The 17,564-nt window shown below is 35.6% G+C and overlaps 1 protein-coding gene across 1 annotated transcript; it reads right to left on the bottom strand.

The window, feature by feature from the left end:
- Positions 1-2,555: 2,555 nt before the first annotated feature.
- On the bottom strand, positions 2,556-4,547 carry LOC103705950 (actin-depolymerizing factor 7-like). The gene is made up of 3 exons (XM_008789867.5): positions 4,208-4,547; positions 3,108-3,373; positions 2,556-3,032 (listed from the first exon to the last, which is right to left on the bottom strand). The coding sequence occupies exons 1-3, from the start codon at positions 4,208-4,210 to the stop codon at positions 2,882-2,884; spliced, it is 420 nt and encodes a 139-aa protein (XP_008788089.1). The 5' UTR covers positions 4,211-4,547; the 3' UTR covers positions 2,556-2,881.
- Positions 4,548-17,564: the final 13,017 nt, after the last annotated feature.

Here is a 17,564-nt window from a genome sequence, read left to right as displayed (position 1 = left end):
AAAAAGGGAAGATTGACGAGGATGTTATCCGTGTAACTAAAGTAGAGTGGATAAATAAAGAAGTGCAACTGGGATATTATGTAATTGTAGGATGCCTGCCAAGTTAAAGAAAAAATTTATAGGACAACCATATAATCAGCTATGCTTTATGTTACAAAGCGATGGGCGATTACAAAACAAATGTGCACAAGATGACTATGGCCAAAATGAAAACATTGTGACGTATGCATGGTAATACAAGAAAAGATAGAATAAGAAATAAAATCATTTATACAAAAAGTAGGGGTAGCACGAATTTAAAACAAATTGAGAAAAATATAATTTACATGGTCTCGACATGTACAATGTAGGCCGAGGGATACACCAATATAAACAGGTGGTCTAATATGTAGAAGGAAAGAGGATTAAAGGTAAACCAAAAATCATAGAGGATGAAATAATACAGACTTGACATTGTTGCATCTTTCGGAAAGTGTAATCCTAAACAAAGGGGAATGAAGATAAAGATTCGTGTAACTGAACCAACCTAGTTTGGGATAAAGGCTTAGTTGAGTTGAATACATATATTTTACATGTTTAAGGATACACCTATATATTACATATGTGCCCCTGTGTCCGATATTTTGAAAGATCATGTATTCATAGACCCTCGGACACCTAACAAGTGTCACGTGTTAGAGTCCTAGTAACAACGCATTAAGCCTTACCAGCCCTATAGCCTTCTTAGCTTTCTCATTCGTTCAAAATCCTCAATATTATTGGTTTTTGATATCGATCGTTGTCTCTTGTACCTCATTATTCCACCATCAAGTTTCTTTATCTATAAACCTTTTGCCCTTCAATATCCTCAGACCTTCTCTATCTACTCTCTAAATAAAATATGCCTTCCAATCCCCCAGATCATTTGGTTCAACTCACAAGTTCTAACATCCCTCAATGATTTAACTAAAAATACCACCATTTGAACATTTATTACTTGATTTGCTTTGCTTCTTACACCTAGTTTATACATCTAAAATTACTAGCCTATGTTGTGGTCAAGCTTTTGCCGGATATCACTTTACAATTCCTACAAATCAATCTCTCTTTCTCCTCCATATGAAAAGTAATCCATTTGGGATAACTTTGATCCACCCTTAAAGTTAATTTAAGCGCTCGTGTTTCTTTTAAAAATCTGCATTTGTATATGTCAGATCATTAACCACAACAAACTCAAGATCAAATCTCCCCTTAGATTTCCATCACAAACCGTATCTTCCATGTAATCTGTCATGTCTTATACCACTCTTTCCTATGAGCCTATTTAAACATTAAAAAATCATAATTTCAATTTCACAAAAGCTACCATCAGTTTATATAGTTTTGACCCCAAAAATTCTTATCACGAAACCAATCAACCTATACATCTTGACTTTGTCAAGAAATAACATTTTAATCCCTTACATTTTTTCAAACTTAATTTTCAGTAGCAACCACATCACTTCATCAATAAACTGGAAAAAGATTTACGCAGATCTCCAATATACAAGAACTAGTTGAAACCTTTGTGTTCGAAATAATAAATATCTACTGAACTTATATGCCATGTAAGGTACATAATCACAATGGTAGCCCTAAATTGCTCAAAATCAGTTGATTGAAAAACTCAAAAGTCCCATACAGCCTCTGAATTACTATTTTCAATCTCTATGTAGTAGCACCCATTATTACAAAGCAATTAACCCAGGTCCCATAACCATTTATATTTAGAATATTTTGAATCATACCTACAGGTTGTACTTGGACTAAGTTCATCATAATATATGTAGTCAAAACTTGAATGTTGGGCAGGATGCGATAGACCATCCAAAATTAACAATGTTGTCAAGAAGCACAATGTAGCAATCCTCAAATAATTTTGAAAAGGTTCCAAAAGTAAGCTATCATCTAACATCTCAGATACAACATATGTCAGCAACTCCTTGGGCATTCTTAACAAATCGCTTGACCATTTTGATCAATTTGCTGACACTGTAAACTATATTTCTACACACTCATCTTGCATGTTGACTGAACATCATAGAGTGAAACCTTTTCAAAGATTAAACAACAACGCCAACAGTCATGAAGCAAATTTCAAATATAAAGACAATCAACATGACATGAATCAAGATACTGACAAACAAGTGGCTGAGAGAACCTAAATCAGAAAACACTGCATCCAAACTATCATTGCTAAGCCCCCTCGTTCTGATTTCTGACTTACAAAAACTAATGCTAGAAATATCAATGCATCATGAGGCCAGATTCTGATTTTAAAAAATGGCATTACATCATGCATATGAGGGGAAAAATCTACCTCCCCCCCCCCCCACACACACAGACACCACAAAAAAAAAAAAAGAAGGCCCTTGATTCTGCTTGAACTAGCAAGAAAAATCCCTACTGATGATACTATCACAATTTACAGAAAATAAAAGGAAAAAAAAAAATGAACATGTGACATTGATTCTAAAGTAGTAGAAAGGTGTGATGGAAATTTACAAAGCTCACAAGAACTGCAATCAAAACCGAAATAACACTAAATTGGTCAAGCATCCATTTCAAATGAAACAAAGGTTCTGCCTACCCAGTTACCCCCACAAACTGTTACGTATCATTAGCTTGTAGATATCCCTCTACAAGAAAATAGTCATCATATAAAAGCCACAAAATAACAATTCATATGGTATACCCAGAATCAACAGTGTTTTGGAGGACAAAGATCATTGCAATATAATAACCCGAACAGCAAGCCCACATAATATCTAGCAACTTCACCATCCCAAGCAATTCTAAACATTTCACTTAAGCAACCAGACTACGAGGAGGTAGTCTCCATTGCAGAACCTGGTAATGCTAATCAAGTGGCACGGCCTCGAATGACATCCAGTCCCATCTCAGTTGGATCAGTTGCTTGCAGTTCAACCTGGATACCATCTAACTCCCTCTTAAATCTGTCCTTTGAGCTGGCATAAAGCATCTTACTTCTCACTCTTGAAGTGTCAGGTGACCTTCATAAATGGGAAAGAATGAATGTCATCTACAGGCAAAAGGTTATGCCAAGACTAATCAAAAGACAAGATTACCATGCAATGAAGAAGATCTTGCTTTTCTGGCAGTTCTCCTCAGTAACAAAATCAAAGTCATAGATCGCATATCTGCATTCATCTGCAGGAAGGGCGGCAGTGAAATCCTCATAGCTCATAGTGGGTTCACCAACCTTCTCCACAATTACCTGCTTCAGTTTCTCGTCAATCTTAAAGATTATGAAACGGTGAGTTCTCTTGGCCTTCAACTCCAAGAATTTCAGCTTGCAATCATCATTCACAGCCATTCCTGATGCTGCATTGGCCTATATGCATCATTTGGCATAGGTAAATAAAAAGCCATGATTCTCGTGAAACATACTAACTCATAGATCCCAAACTAAGCTAGACATCATGTCTAATCACAATGCATGTAGACAATAAAAAATCAATCAAACTCTATAGCTATTATGTATCAAAAACTTAATGAACTTAAGAGGGAGCATAAGCACAATTCACAATTTAGCAATAAGAAACCTAAGCATCCAAGAATAATCAATCGGCTAGACCCTGATCAACTTAATTTTCTCAGTGATACAAAATTATATAACAAACAACCATAGATCTGATCTGACTCTAAAAAGTTACTGAATAACAGAAAGCCACAAAATGCCTCTACCGCACAGAACACGTCATCACACGCAGATCCCTGGACCGGAATCATGAATACAAAATATTGCAAAGAAGAGAAAAAATAAGAAACAACCCGACATATTCAAGAAGATCCACAAAGCCTAACCACTCCAATACTGAAACTTTGCTGAATCCTAAACCATTAAAGAAATGTTAAACGAAGAACACCAAATCCACATAACCAAATAATGAATCAGACGACTATACTAATCAAACACCAGTAAACCAGATCAGAACTACCCCACCATCCCTAGCGCCCACAACTGAGGGACATCAAGCGATCAAGAACGGCAAAACTCGATCATCGCCTCAAAAATGCAAGCAAGAACGACCAGCAACCAACTACCAAAACCATCACCGTAGATCGAACGCATAAAATACCAAAATCAAAGAAAACTAAGAGAAAACAAGAAGAAAACAGCAAAAGTTTAGCATCAAAGAAAGCAACGATCGGGAAAAGGCCGAACCATTTCTGGGAAGGCGATCGGAGCACGAGCAGGCGAGGGATCCCGACGAAGAGCGATTAGATTGTTTTTGGAGAAAATCTAGGGCTCTGACGGACTAGAGAAGAAAAGGTGGCTCCGATGACAGAGTCTCGGGCGATATGATATGGAGGGGCGAATAGCTCCCGGCGTGGGGGCGGTGGTTCTTCAAATACTCCGACACGGTCGTCACGCGTCGTCGCCTGGATAAGCGTGCAGCCAATCATGGCGCGCCACGGCAAGCGTGAACCGTGACGCGGGAGAAACGGCGCCTGGGATTTTACCGTTACTTTGCTTCGGAATGGTTAAAAATATATCTTCCGTTGGCTGCGAAATTTCGGCAGCGCACCCTTTATTGGTTTTTTATGTGCCGCGCGTGGAAACTACGCAGGGCCGGTAGGTTGGGCCTGGGGAAGTCTTTTGGGCATGACAAGGGCTGGCCCAGTCGACAGGCCCAGAAGGCTGCTTTAGTGGGTGGACAACTCTGACCCGGCTCAAGCCTGGCATGACCCAATCTATACAGGTCATGCATTTGTCAGCCATGAGCTATATCCCTGGAGTTCTGGTCAACCATCTTAGCTTATAGATCTTGGATTCTTTTTGGGTAGTGGAAAAACTTTGTTCAAAAGATATGCATCCATTCAAGCTTGCAGAGTCACCAAGATTACTCATTGAACAAGTCGAAGGATAGAAACTTTCTCAAGGAAATCAGCAAATCTGGTTGCCTTTCTTGAAGACATAGTTGAATTGCCTTTTTTTTCTTAAATTTGTCTGTTTTGGTTTCTTGACACTTTCGCCGCTTCCTTTGTTCCATCCCTCTTCCTCCTCTTGCCTTGTTGTTTTTATTTGCCTTCCCTGTTATAAATCCATTCCTTCTATTTCAGAGGGAATGGCACTAGTATATTTGACCATTTATTTGATCACCAAAGTAGGTCATAAAATTTCATTATGTTATCGTATTATCATTGTTTTGTATTTTTAGTCTTGCCTTCTCTTTTTTTTTCTTGAACCCAGATAATTATACTGATGAGAAAAAAAAATTGATTAATGTATAAAAGGTTATTGACTTAACTCATCATTAGCCTTTTAGTGTGGAGGTTGTTTTTCCTTCAGCATAGGTGCTTATCAAGGGATTTTTTGGGTGTCCTTATATTGCAAGTGGCACAGCAAATAGAGTTTATTCATGACTTATTATATATGCATTTAAATCAAGTGAGTTCATGCAGTTTATCGTCGCAGTTTACACATCAATCGGGGACCAAGATCACTCACCAATGCTGACCACCTTGCCATAGGGGTAGGGCTCAAGTAATGCGAAACCGAGTTAAAAAGAGTCATCAATTTAAGATATATGAATGGATCATGAATAAGTGTTGCATATTTTGATTTCTTATTTATGAAAATTAAAAAAATATCTTTGCATATAAATTTTAAAAAAGAAAAAACTAACATCTAGAAAACAAAGGTAATGTGATACAGTTTTAAGTTATGAATTGATCACTTGCTTCATTGGAGGACCCCAAGACCTAGTTATTAGCTGATACTAAGGCCCGATTGCCGGAGTAAAACAACTTATCTCTACCAAGTAACCTTACTATGATAGAATATAGGGACTAAATTCCTTATTAAACAATCCAACCAGATACTATGTGGATGCAATTTCCATTGTCCTCGCCCTTCAACAAAGACTAGCTATTGCCACCAAGGTGGTAGCAAAGTTGGAATGGGCTTTGTTTTTACCGGTGTGGTCCAGGTTCGAAACGCGTGGGCGTCGATTAAATATTGGAGACCGAATGCCTCCAGTTTGGACATGCTCGGTGGGAACGCTATCTAGTTCAGCTGACATTAAGGTGATGTTGGGGTAACATACTCACACGTGGGGTGACCCACGGGTCGAGGAGGTGTTGACCCTCTAATGGATTTTGATGAATACAAAACACTAGAGCATAATTCCCTTTATCTTAACAAGTTATTTGAGGATTTTAGTTGGTTAATTAAGAGTATTGTTAAGAAATGTCTAGGCAAGTTCCCATATTTTTCAAGAATTTATTGAAGAATTTTTTGAGCTGAAGAAAACAGATCAGGGACAGCCGAGACGTCTCCGGGTTGTCTCAGAGACGTCTCTGGCACAAACAGGAAGAACTGGAACACTTGGAGACGTCCCCGGCACCTGCCGAGTCGTCCCCGCGCTAGCGGAGTCGACTCTCTCAGTAGCGGAGTCGACTCTCTCAGTGGCGGCAGAAAGGCAATTTTCAAGAGATATGCGCGAGACGTCCCCACTGTACGCGGAGTCGTCCCCGCAAGTAAAAAGGAGACTTCCCGAGTCGTCCCCAAGATAGCGGAGACGGCTCTCTCAGGGTTTTCCAGAGAATGTTTTTTTTCGGTGATAAGGAAGCGGAGTCGACCCTGAGACAGCGGAGTCGTCCCCATGCATAAAGTGCAAACAAGCCGAGACGTCCCCTGAAAAAGCGGAGTCGACTCTCTCAGAGAATTCCAGAAGACTTGTTTTTCGGAGATATAACGGCGGAGTCGTCCCCGAAGCAGCGGAGTCGTCCCCATGCAAAAAGCGCAAACAAGCGGAGACGTCCCCGTAAAGCGCGGAGACGTCCCCGGAGCGCGGAGTCGTCCCCGAAGCAGCGGAGTCGTCCCCATGCAAAAAGCGCAAACAAGCGGAGACGTCCCCGTAAAGCGCGGAGACGTCCCCGGAGCGCCTGGGACGCGACTGACAACTTTTTCAGGTAGATTTGAATTTCAAACGGTCATATCTTTGTGTCTAACGGCCATATTTGCTTTTTGGGCTATAAAAGGGACCTCTTAAGTGCTTCTCAACAACTTCTCACCAACCCAACACGAGATCATTCAAGAGAGAAGAAAGAAAAAGAGGTTCAAGGGAGTTAGAGCTTTCAAGAGGAGAAATCAAGTGCATTCAAGCTTTCCCATCTGATTTCGAGCTCATCTACTCACTCCCACTTGGCAATCAAAGCTCGCATTCAAGCCAACGTGATCCACATCAGAAGAACCACCATCATCCACGCTTCCAACGGCAAAAAGGGTTCTTCCGATTTTATTGTTTCTCATTGTTATATTTGCTTCTTAAGAGCTTTCAAATCTTTTGTAAAACGTTTGAATATTGAGCTTGTTTCAGTCAAGGGACTTGGAACAAGGGATAGGCGTCCCAAGCCTAAGTTAAAATTGGGGGATTGTAGGGCTCGTTGTTAGCCCGGGGTAAAACAACGAGTTGGGTAGTTCACTCGAAAAACTACCGGATTGTAGGGTTCGTTGTTAGCCCGGTGTAAAACAACGAGTTGGGTAGTGCACTCGCAAAACTACCGGACTGTAATCTGGAGGATTATAGTGAAATTCCCAAGAGGTCTTGGGGAGTGGATGTAGGTGCTGGGGTGCACCGAACCACTATATGTTTGTTGTGTTTGTGATGCTTTTTGTCATTGTCTAACTTGCTCACCTACTTACTTAGATAAATTGCTTGCTTAACTCTTATCCGTGCATCCTTTAGTTGCAAGCATATTTAATTTACTTAATCAAGTCTCATTCAATAAATCAAACTGTTGCTAAGTTTAAATTCCACTGTGCATCTATACAACTTAGCATAATTAATTGAAAAGTTTTAGAAGTAGTACAAAAGTTTTAAAAGACCCAATTCACCCCCCCTCTTGGGTTGTATCTACTGGGCAACAAGTGGTATCAGAGCAGGTGCTCTTCTATTGATTATAGTCTTAACCGACTAGAGCTAAAGATTATGACAACCCCACATAATATATTATTTGCCGAGGGACTTTCCATAAACAGACCTCCACTGTTTGATGGAACTTACTATATTCAATGGAAAGCTAGAATGAAAATTTTTGTTCAATCACAAAACTATAAAATGGGGAATATTATTATAAATGGACCTCACACACTTTCTCAAAATGTCAATGAAAAAGACTTAGCACAATTGAATGCTAATGCTATGAACTTTCTATATTGTGCTATCCATGAATCCATATTTCATAAGATTTCTGCATGCTTATCTGCTAAAGAAATCTGGGATACTTTAACAATTATTTATGACAAATCTCAAATTAGCTCACATGTGCTTCAATTGCGTACTAACAATGAGATTGCTGAATCCTCCACAATAGCCGAGTCGACTCCAACAAGGCCCGAGTCGACTCAGAGGCAGATTAGTTCAAAAAATAAAGAGTACGGTGATGGAAACAAGGATCCATTTCCGAACACCGAAAGATTCAAAAGCTTCCTAAAGACAAAGAAGAAGAGGAAGCAAGAAGAAAGGAAGAAAGAGATAAAAAGCAAGAAAGCCTTGATCAAGGAAGAGTCAAGCAAAAAATTAAAAGCTAGAAGCAACAATGAACTACAAGAGGTAACTAACTTATGTTTTATGGCATTAGAAGATAAAGTAGAATCTGAATCTAATTTTACACCAAATAAATTTTATGAAGAATATTCTTATGATGAACTATTAAATGCTCTTCATGATTTGTATGATGAATGTAGAAAATTAGCTATCAAAAATAAAAATCTTAAAAAGCTAAATCTGGAAATCTCAAAAGAAAGAAGTTCTATTGCTAAAATATATGACAAACTGAATTCTGAAAATGAAAGCTTAAGGTTAAATTCAGAACAATTGATTCAGAAAAATCAGAATTTAATTAAAGAAAATCAAAACTTAAGTGAAGAAATTAACCAATCAAAATTTCTTATTAACAAATTCACTGTAAGTTCAGAACGATTAAAATTGATGTTTGAAAGCCAATATGTTGCTTATGATAAATCAAAACTTGGCTTGACTCCTTTACTTAACAATAAATCTCTAGAGAAAAAGGTTATCAATGCATCAAGCAAACCATTAAATAAGATAACTTATTTCAAACATGAAAAGAATGGGCATAACAACTTTTTCCATCGTTCTAACACAATTAAATCAAATGGTAAAGTTATTACTATTAAACAGATTTGGGTTCCAAAAGGAACCATATGTCCTAACTCTCAAGGACCCAAGCAAGCTTGGGTACCCAAAATGAAATTATGAGGATGTAGACATAGGTGTACCAAGATACCCATGGAACAAATAGAACTTTCATACAAATGGGTGCTCTAGACACACGTCAAAAATGAAACTTAAAATATACTTATGAAAAGTAATTTTAAATAAAATAATAATAATAATAATGAAATCAGTAATCCTTGCATCTCATCATTATTTTGCTTTAGTATTTGATTAAAATCTGAATTGCAAGTATTGATCAATTTTGTGATATAAAAAATACTTTTGGAAATATAATCAAATCACTTCATTTTATAGTATGCTTTACTCACTATTGGATAAGTTGCTAAATGATTAATCAATTTATTAAGAATAACTCTATGAATTCTCTATATGCTTGATTGAGAGTTTTTATCCATGGCATTATTGTTTATTGATCATAGATATGATAATGTGTACTTGGTATGCTTTTGAATATATGCACTATGAATACCAAGATTAAAGAAACCATCTTTGGCATATAAAATCAACTCATGCTAGTATGTACTTAATCTCAAAAGACCTTGCCATTGCCTTACTTAGATTATCTTCTGAAAGGTCAAAGTTTGCTATGCATGTTAACTAAGAAAACAAACAAGAATCAATTTCTAAATCTAAAGATGTTGTTTCCATCACTAAGTTTTCAAAAGCTTACATTGGATTTGTTCTTGGCAAATAAAATTGAAATATTTTCTGTATTTGCTAAATCTTGTAAAAGTGTTTCAAATGATAAAGGTTTCCAAACTGTGAAGGTATCATGGCACAGTGTTGAAAACCAAAATCCTGATAAAGTTTATACAGAAATTAATTATTTCAGCACCAAGGACACCTTAAGTAAAATAGGATTAATAGAATTCTTGAAGAAATAAAAAAGACAATTGTGTATGATAGTCATCTACTTAAATAATTTTTAAAAGCTATCATCACTGCTTGTCATACATATGATTTCTATTAGATCTATTTTCTTATGAAAACTCCTTTTGATCTTCTGAAAAATGGAAAATGAACCATTGCATATCTTTCATATTTTTCAGTCATACACGTTATGCTTGATATGTTCTTTTGAAAATAATGCCAAATCTGATAAAGATACTTCTATCTTTGGATATCATTCATCAAGCAATGCATATAGAATATTCAATGAAAAGATCCTAGTTGTAGAAATATCAATTCATTTTATTCTTTATGAGACTAATGATCTTTCATCAAGTCACTAAAATCAGATTATATGTGTATATGTTAATCTTTTTGCTTGCATATAACAATCTAAAACTAAAACACCTTAAGAAGAATGAGCAAGATTATAATTGGTCAAGTTAAACTAAATCATTTTTTAAAAGAGAGAGAATTTGAAATCTTGCCGATAAAATCGAAAAACTTGTTAATAATTAGAACTAAATTGAGTTTTCAGAAATGCACTTAATGAAGAAAAATTGGTGACTACTAAAAGATTCAATCAAGAAAAGATGAATTAAATCTTGATGAAATCCTTGCATGATTAGAAGTAAAGATCACCATTATCATTTGCTTGCTTCATGAGCTTTATATTCTGTCAAATGAATGTGTAGAATGCACTCCTATGTGGTTATTTCATTAAAAAGGAGATCTATGTTAAATAACCACCATATTTGAAAACACTCATTACAAATATGTTAAAGCAATATATAATTTGGAACAAGCATCAAAAGCATGATATAAAAGCTTAAGTAACCTTTTTGATAGAAAGTAATAATGATAAATCTATACATCAAAAAGAAGAATTTGTGATATCTTATTTGCTCAAAGTATGCATTGATGACATCATTTTTGGTTCTACTAATGAAGAGTTATATGAAGATTTTACTTAGCTCATGTAAGGTGAGTTTGAAATATGTATGATGAATGAATTAACATCTTCTCTCAAACTCCAAATTAAGACAAACAAGAAAGGGGATCTCCATTGACCAAAGTTAGTCCACAAGAAAACTCTTATAGAAGATTGGCATAAAGAAGGTATGTCTATGACCCCATCTTGTAGAATTTGAAAAGGATGAGCAAAGTAGATCTATTATTTTAAAGCTGTATTGAAGCATGATAGAATAATTATTTTATCATACAGCTAGTAGACCAGATTGTATGCTCATTATGTGACCTTGTGCAAGACTTCAATCTAACTTTAATGAATCATATTTTATTGATAACAAATAAATCATAATCTGAATTTTGATAGAAACAACTGTTTAAGATAAGTTGATTAAAACTTAGCTAGCGTGTCTTATTGATAATTATCTTAAGCAAATAAAATCTAAACTAAATCGATTTTGAAAATAAGAAATTGATTTGACCTTGATAAATCTTCCTATTGCTTCACGTGCTTGTCCTTGAACCATCTTGGTTAATGAAACTATCTCTTTAGTTCAAGTGATATGTGCTTGCTTATATTTAGGCAATCTCTTGAGTAAAGTGACTCAATATTCAACTATTGTCATATCTTATATTGAGTCATCTAGTTAAAAATATGTTGGATGAATGGTTTGTATCTTAAAGAAACTAAAGACTTTCTTTCAAGAAAGAAAAGGAATTTGTTAATAATGCAGGATCCTTGAGTAAGAAAATGAGAGATTTCAACTTGAAGGACACCTCCACATAAGATATAATAAACATTCACATGCAAACAAGAGAGAGGACCTTCTTCAGCCAAAAGTTCATACATAAGAAATCTAGTAGGTATTTGACTTGAAGAATGCAGAATGAATCGATAATTTTAGATACCTCTCTCATAAATTAGCTAAGCAAAGTCAATAACTTAAATCTTATTGTGGCATGATTAAAATCTTTAAATATTAATTTCTAGACATCATGTCTATATATGCATTAATTGACTTATGCTTTTAGACAATTGTTTCATGGTTTGCTCAAACTAAAATATTTCATTGCCTATATCATAACCATGAAATACACAAGTAAATGCTTAAAATTTTGATTTAAAATAACTTGTGAGAAGTTATGAATCCTTGAGCACAATGAAAATGTTGTTTGCATGATATACATCTATATGATACATAAGATTATTTCCTTATTCTGCTCTTTCATGCAAATTACTTGAGAATAACAAAAAGAGAGAGAGATAAAGAAAAGAAAATGGATATTATTCAAGAGAAGTAAAATCTAAGTAAAGGCAATTACTCCAATCTTAAGGAAAAGCAAAACAAGCATAATATATTCGGCACATTTGTGAGACTTGTGTGAGCATTCTTTTGGAAGGGATAAAATTCGTAATTAATTACATCTAAACAGGAAGAGTTTGAAGTAAACATTTTAACATTTCTATATTGCTCATCATAGGGATGGTGCCAATGGGGAGGCTAGTGGTAGTACCCGGCACTATTTGACCCAACTATTCGGTGTAGGGCATATTAGGGACGGCACAAGAGGGAGGCTAGTGGTAGTACCTCGTGCCCCTTCCCAACTCCACCGGATAGGGAGCAAATAAAGTATAGAGCATAAGAAAGTTAAAAATGAAAGACAAAGTAAATGAAAGTATATAAGAAGAATCAAGTCAAATTTTTAATCACTTGAAAACACACTTTAAGGATGAAATCAGTGCAAAATTATATAGAGAGAGTTTATTTGAAAAGAATTGATTTTGATCCTTGACATTCTTTTTCTTAATATTTTAATGCATGACTTAACACATAATATATTATGCATGTGGCATGATGTTTTGAATTATGGGTTCTCAATATTTTGTAATGCTTCATGGTTGGATAATTTGATTGAATGTTTGAAATACTGCATAAATTTTTTTTTGGTATTATTGAAAAGAAATTTCAGATTTGTCGGTCACAATCATCTTTAAAATCTGAAAGTTGAATAAATCTGTAAAAAGAAGAAGAGAAAGATATCTCTATTTAGGCAAAATGAATTGATCTTGATCTATCTCTCAACTTGCCTAACTTTGATATATAATATCCTAATACTTGTTAAAATATCCTCCATTTTGTATCGAAACTCAATATTAAATACAAAGACTCTGAAAGTGATCTAATGTTATTAAAATATGTGTTTTCAATCTTGGTAATTTAAGATGAGCTACAATGTAGAAGATACATGTCTCAAATTATAATTTTGAGATCCTTCTTGGAAATTCTTATGAAAACTCAGAATCTGATTTTGTATAAAAGCTTAAACTTAACTTAAAAATGCTTATATCGTTACATCTTTGTAACCTTAGTCATATGCTTCAATGATCGTGTCATTTAGGAGAATAACTCAATATGACTTCTAAATGAAAACTTTAACATAAGAAAAACAGAATTAATTTTGATGCCTTGGTTGATTGCTCCGATACGCATCCGAAACATATCATTTCTTATCTTTAAAATGTACTAAAACTGGTTTAAGTGATGTATTTTTCAACGATCTTGATTGCGAACAAATGTTTCTAAATATATGATTTTATTTAGATATTAAAAAGATTTATTGTGTTTCATGTATACATTGCTGAAAAACTATGATAAGAAATTGAGTTCTATAAATATATATACCTCAATGATCATCTATATGTTTTTCTCTCCTACATTCTTAAAGACTTCCATCAGAATTTATATATAGAGTGAATGATCTTAAAGCTAGAAATATTTCAGCTCACTCAAATGATTCTTAAAAGAAAGAAAATGTAAATGCTTTTGAAAGAAACTGAGCTTCAAATGAATCATTTTTTGATTAATATTTCTATACATTTTCTCTAAGATTAAGAGAAAGCATAACTTGTTCTTGAAGGATTAGAAAGAGTAATTGCTACAAATTTTGAATAATGCTAGATTACTCTACATTCTCGATATCATAGAATTTCAGTTTTATTCACGTTTATCATTAAAATCTGAAATTCAACAATAGAAAAGAATGATTAAAGAAGAATGCATCTTTTGAGGGGGAGCTTTAGATATTCAGTATCCTATCCTAAAGTTACTTTAATTTGAAGCATACCTTGATTTTTATGGATTGATTTTGATGAACCTCCTTATATTGCAAGACTTGCTTTAATTATATAATAAGTTTATACCTTGAGATGAGTTCTATAAAGGTTGTCTTATCTCAAACCTTGAGTCTTATGAAAATAAGCTGAAACTTATAGAAAATATATTTTTGAGATTGACAATTTTATTGAACATTATCTTCAGATTCTAAACTCTTAAATGGAATGATCAATTGAGGGGGAGAAAGAAAATTTCAGAAGGAGAGATCTTATGGAACTTAATCGCATAAATCTATAACTAAAGGAGAGAGAAAGAATACTAAATGAGAAGTGATTCTAATACTCTCCAATATGTATCATTTGAAATTTAAATCTGAAAATCTTTATGATACACCTTGAGGCTTGTTATTTGGTTAGTATATCTTATGCATCAATCATGAACCAAATTACAATTCAAACAGTTGATCTTAAGAGCCTCTAGTTCAATGAAATAGGGGAAGAATAATGTGTTGAATTTTCTTGAGTGTCTCTCAGAAAATCTATTTTGGAATTCACTAATGAGTCCTAATTGGCTTGCTCTTTAGAACTTCAATTTAGTGCCAATTCATATTCTTATATATCAAATTGTGCTTATTTTTTAAGGAATAAAAGAAAGTCTTTAAAAGAACTCTAAAAGAACTTTCAAAGCCTTGCATTTTATGAATGCTCTAAGATATATCATAAATTTCATGAATTCATATTTTGATATGTATGCCACAATATTTTTGTTCTTATATTCTGAAAATTAGTTCAATTGCTCTCATGTTGCTAAAATACTTAATATATTGGGCAAAAGATCTTAAATGAACAAGCTTTCATACTTATTATTGAAGAAAAGTTAAATTTCCATTCGTGCTTTCCTTGAATATCATTCTTGGTACTTCTTGAATTAACTTGAGAAAGATTCCACCTACACTTGATTTGAAAACTATCTTTGGAACCACATTCGATGTGTTCTCATTATAATTGGCTCTGATCTATGCTCATTAATCTTTTTCTAATATTATTGTCTTGAGTTATATGATTCATATTCTTGCAATAACTTGACATGCCAATCAGAGTACAAAAAGACAAAGAAATATTTGAGTATTCTTATCTTTGTGCTTAATGTTTCATTATCTTGCAACCTTTTTGATGTTGTCAAAAAGGGGGAGAAATATCTAAGTATATGCTCATAATGCTGTATGTTTTGAATTGAATACAAATCAGCTTAAATTGAAATATGTTGATTGTGTTAAGCTGGTTAAATCGAAAGCATTATCATGAAGTATGTTTTAAATATATATGTTTTCTAATTCATGCAACTTAGCTATGCATTAGTCCTAGAACACAATATATTTTATATTGCACATACTCCAAGTTTTGTCATCATCAAAAAGGGGGAGATTGTTGACCCTCTAATGGATTTTGATGAATACAAAACACTAGAGCATAATTCCCTTTATCTTAACAAGTTATTTGAGGATTTTAGTTGGTTAATTAAGAGTATTGTTAAGAAATGTCTAGGCAAGTTCCCATATTTTTCAAGAATTTATTGAAAAATTTTTTGAGCTGAAGAAAACAGATCAGAGACAGCCGAGACGTCTCCGGGTTGTCTCAGAGACGTCTCTGGCACAAACAGGAAGAACTGGGACACTTGGAGACGTCCCCGGTACCTGCCGAGTCGTCCCCGCGCTAGCGGAGTCGACTCTCTCAGTAGCGGAGTCGACTCTCTCAGTGGCGGCAGAAAGGCAATTTTTAAGAGATATGCGCGAGACGTCCCCACTGTACGCGGAGTCGTCCCCGCAAGTAAAAAGGAGACTTCCCGAGTCGTCCCCAAGATAGCGGAGACGGCTCTCTCAGGGTTTTCCAGAGAATGTTTTTTTTCGGTGATAAGGAAGCGGAGTCGACCCTGAGACAGCGGAGTCGTCCCCATGCATAAAGTGCAAACAAGCCGAGACGTCCCCTGAAAAAGCGGAATCGACTCTCTCAGAGAATTCCAGAAGACTTGTTTTTCGGAGATATAACGGCGGAGTCGTCCCCGAAGCAGCGGAGTCGTCCCCATGCAAAAAGCGCAAACAAGCGGAGACGTCCCCGTAAAGCGCGGAGACGTCCCCGGAGCGCGGAGTCGTCCCCGAAGCAGCGGAGTCGTCCCCATGCAAAAAGCGCAAACAAGCGGAGATGTCCCCGTAAAGCGCGGAGACGTCCCCGGAGCGCCTGAGACGCGACTGACAACTTTTTCAGGTAGATTTGAATTTCAAACGGTCATATCTTTGTGTCTAACGGCCATATTTGCTTTTTGGGCTATAAAAGGGACCTCTTAAGTGCTTCTCAACAACTTCTCACCAACCCAACACGAGATCATTCAAGAGAGAAGAAAGAAAAAGAGGTTCAAGGGAGTTAGAGCTTTCAAGAGGAGAAATCAAGTGCATTCAAGCTTTCCCATCTGATTTCGAGCTCATCTACTCACTCCCACTTGGCAATCAAAGCTCGCATTCAAGCCAACGTGATCCACATCAGAAGAATCACCATCATCCACGCTTCCAACGGCAAAAAGGGTTCTTCCGATTTTATTGTTTCTCATTGTTATATTTGCTTCTTAAGAGCTTTCAAATCTTTTGTAAAACGTTTGAATATTGAACTTGTTTCAGTCAAGGGACTTGGAACAAGGGATAGGCGTCCCAAGCCTAAGTTAAAATTGGAGGATTGTAGGGTTCGTTGTTAGCCCGGGGTAAAACAACGAGTTGGGTAGTTCACTCGAAAAACTACCGGATTGTAGGGTTCGTTGTTAGCTCGGTGTAAAACAACGAGTTGGGTAGTGCACTCGCAAAACTACCGGACTGTAATCTGGAGGATTATAGTGAAATTCCCAAGAGGTCTTGGGGAGTGGATGTAGGTGCTGGGGTGCACCGAACCACTATATGTTTGTTGTGTTTGTGATGCTTTTTGTCATTGTCTAACTTGCTCACCTACTTACTTAGATAAATTGCTTGCTTAACTCTTATCCGTGCATCCTTTAGTTGCAAGCATATTTAATTTACTTAATCAAGTCTCATTCAATAAATCAAACTGTTGCTAAGTTTAAATTCCACTGTGCATCTATACAACTTAGCATAATTAATTGAAAAGTTTTAGAAGTAGTACAAAAGTTTTAAAAGACCCAATTCACCCCCCCTCTTGGGTTGTATCTACTGGGCAACAGGAAGGTATGTGCAAAAATTTCTACCCGCATCAAATATTTCCTGGGGGAAGGGAGGCCAAGTGGGAGCTGCTACGCGGGTGAGATTTTCTCTCCCCCTCCTATTTTCAAAAAAAAAAGGCCA

Source organism: Phoenix dactylifera, chromosome 8 (genome assembly GCF_051530095.1).
Source record: "Phoenix dactylifera cultivar Ajwa chromosome 8, Ajwa_hap1_PhDact_Kaust_v1.1, whole genome shotgun sequence".
NCBI classification, from domain to species: Eukaryota; Viridiplantae; Streptophyta; class Magnoliopsida; order Arecales; family Arecaceae; genus Phoenix; species Phoenix dactylifera.
The sequence above is the reverse complement of the archived record's forward strand: the minus strand, read 5'-3'. Positions and strand labels throughout refer to the sequence as shown.

Excerpts from the sequence above, each read along its gene's own strand:
- LOC103705950 (XM_008789867.5), bottom strand. Across the intron at positions 3,033-3,107 it reads AAGATCTTCTTCATTGCATG|GTCACCTGACACTTCAAGAG; the intron begins GTAATCTTGTCT and ends CCATTTATGAAG.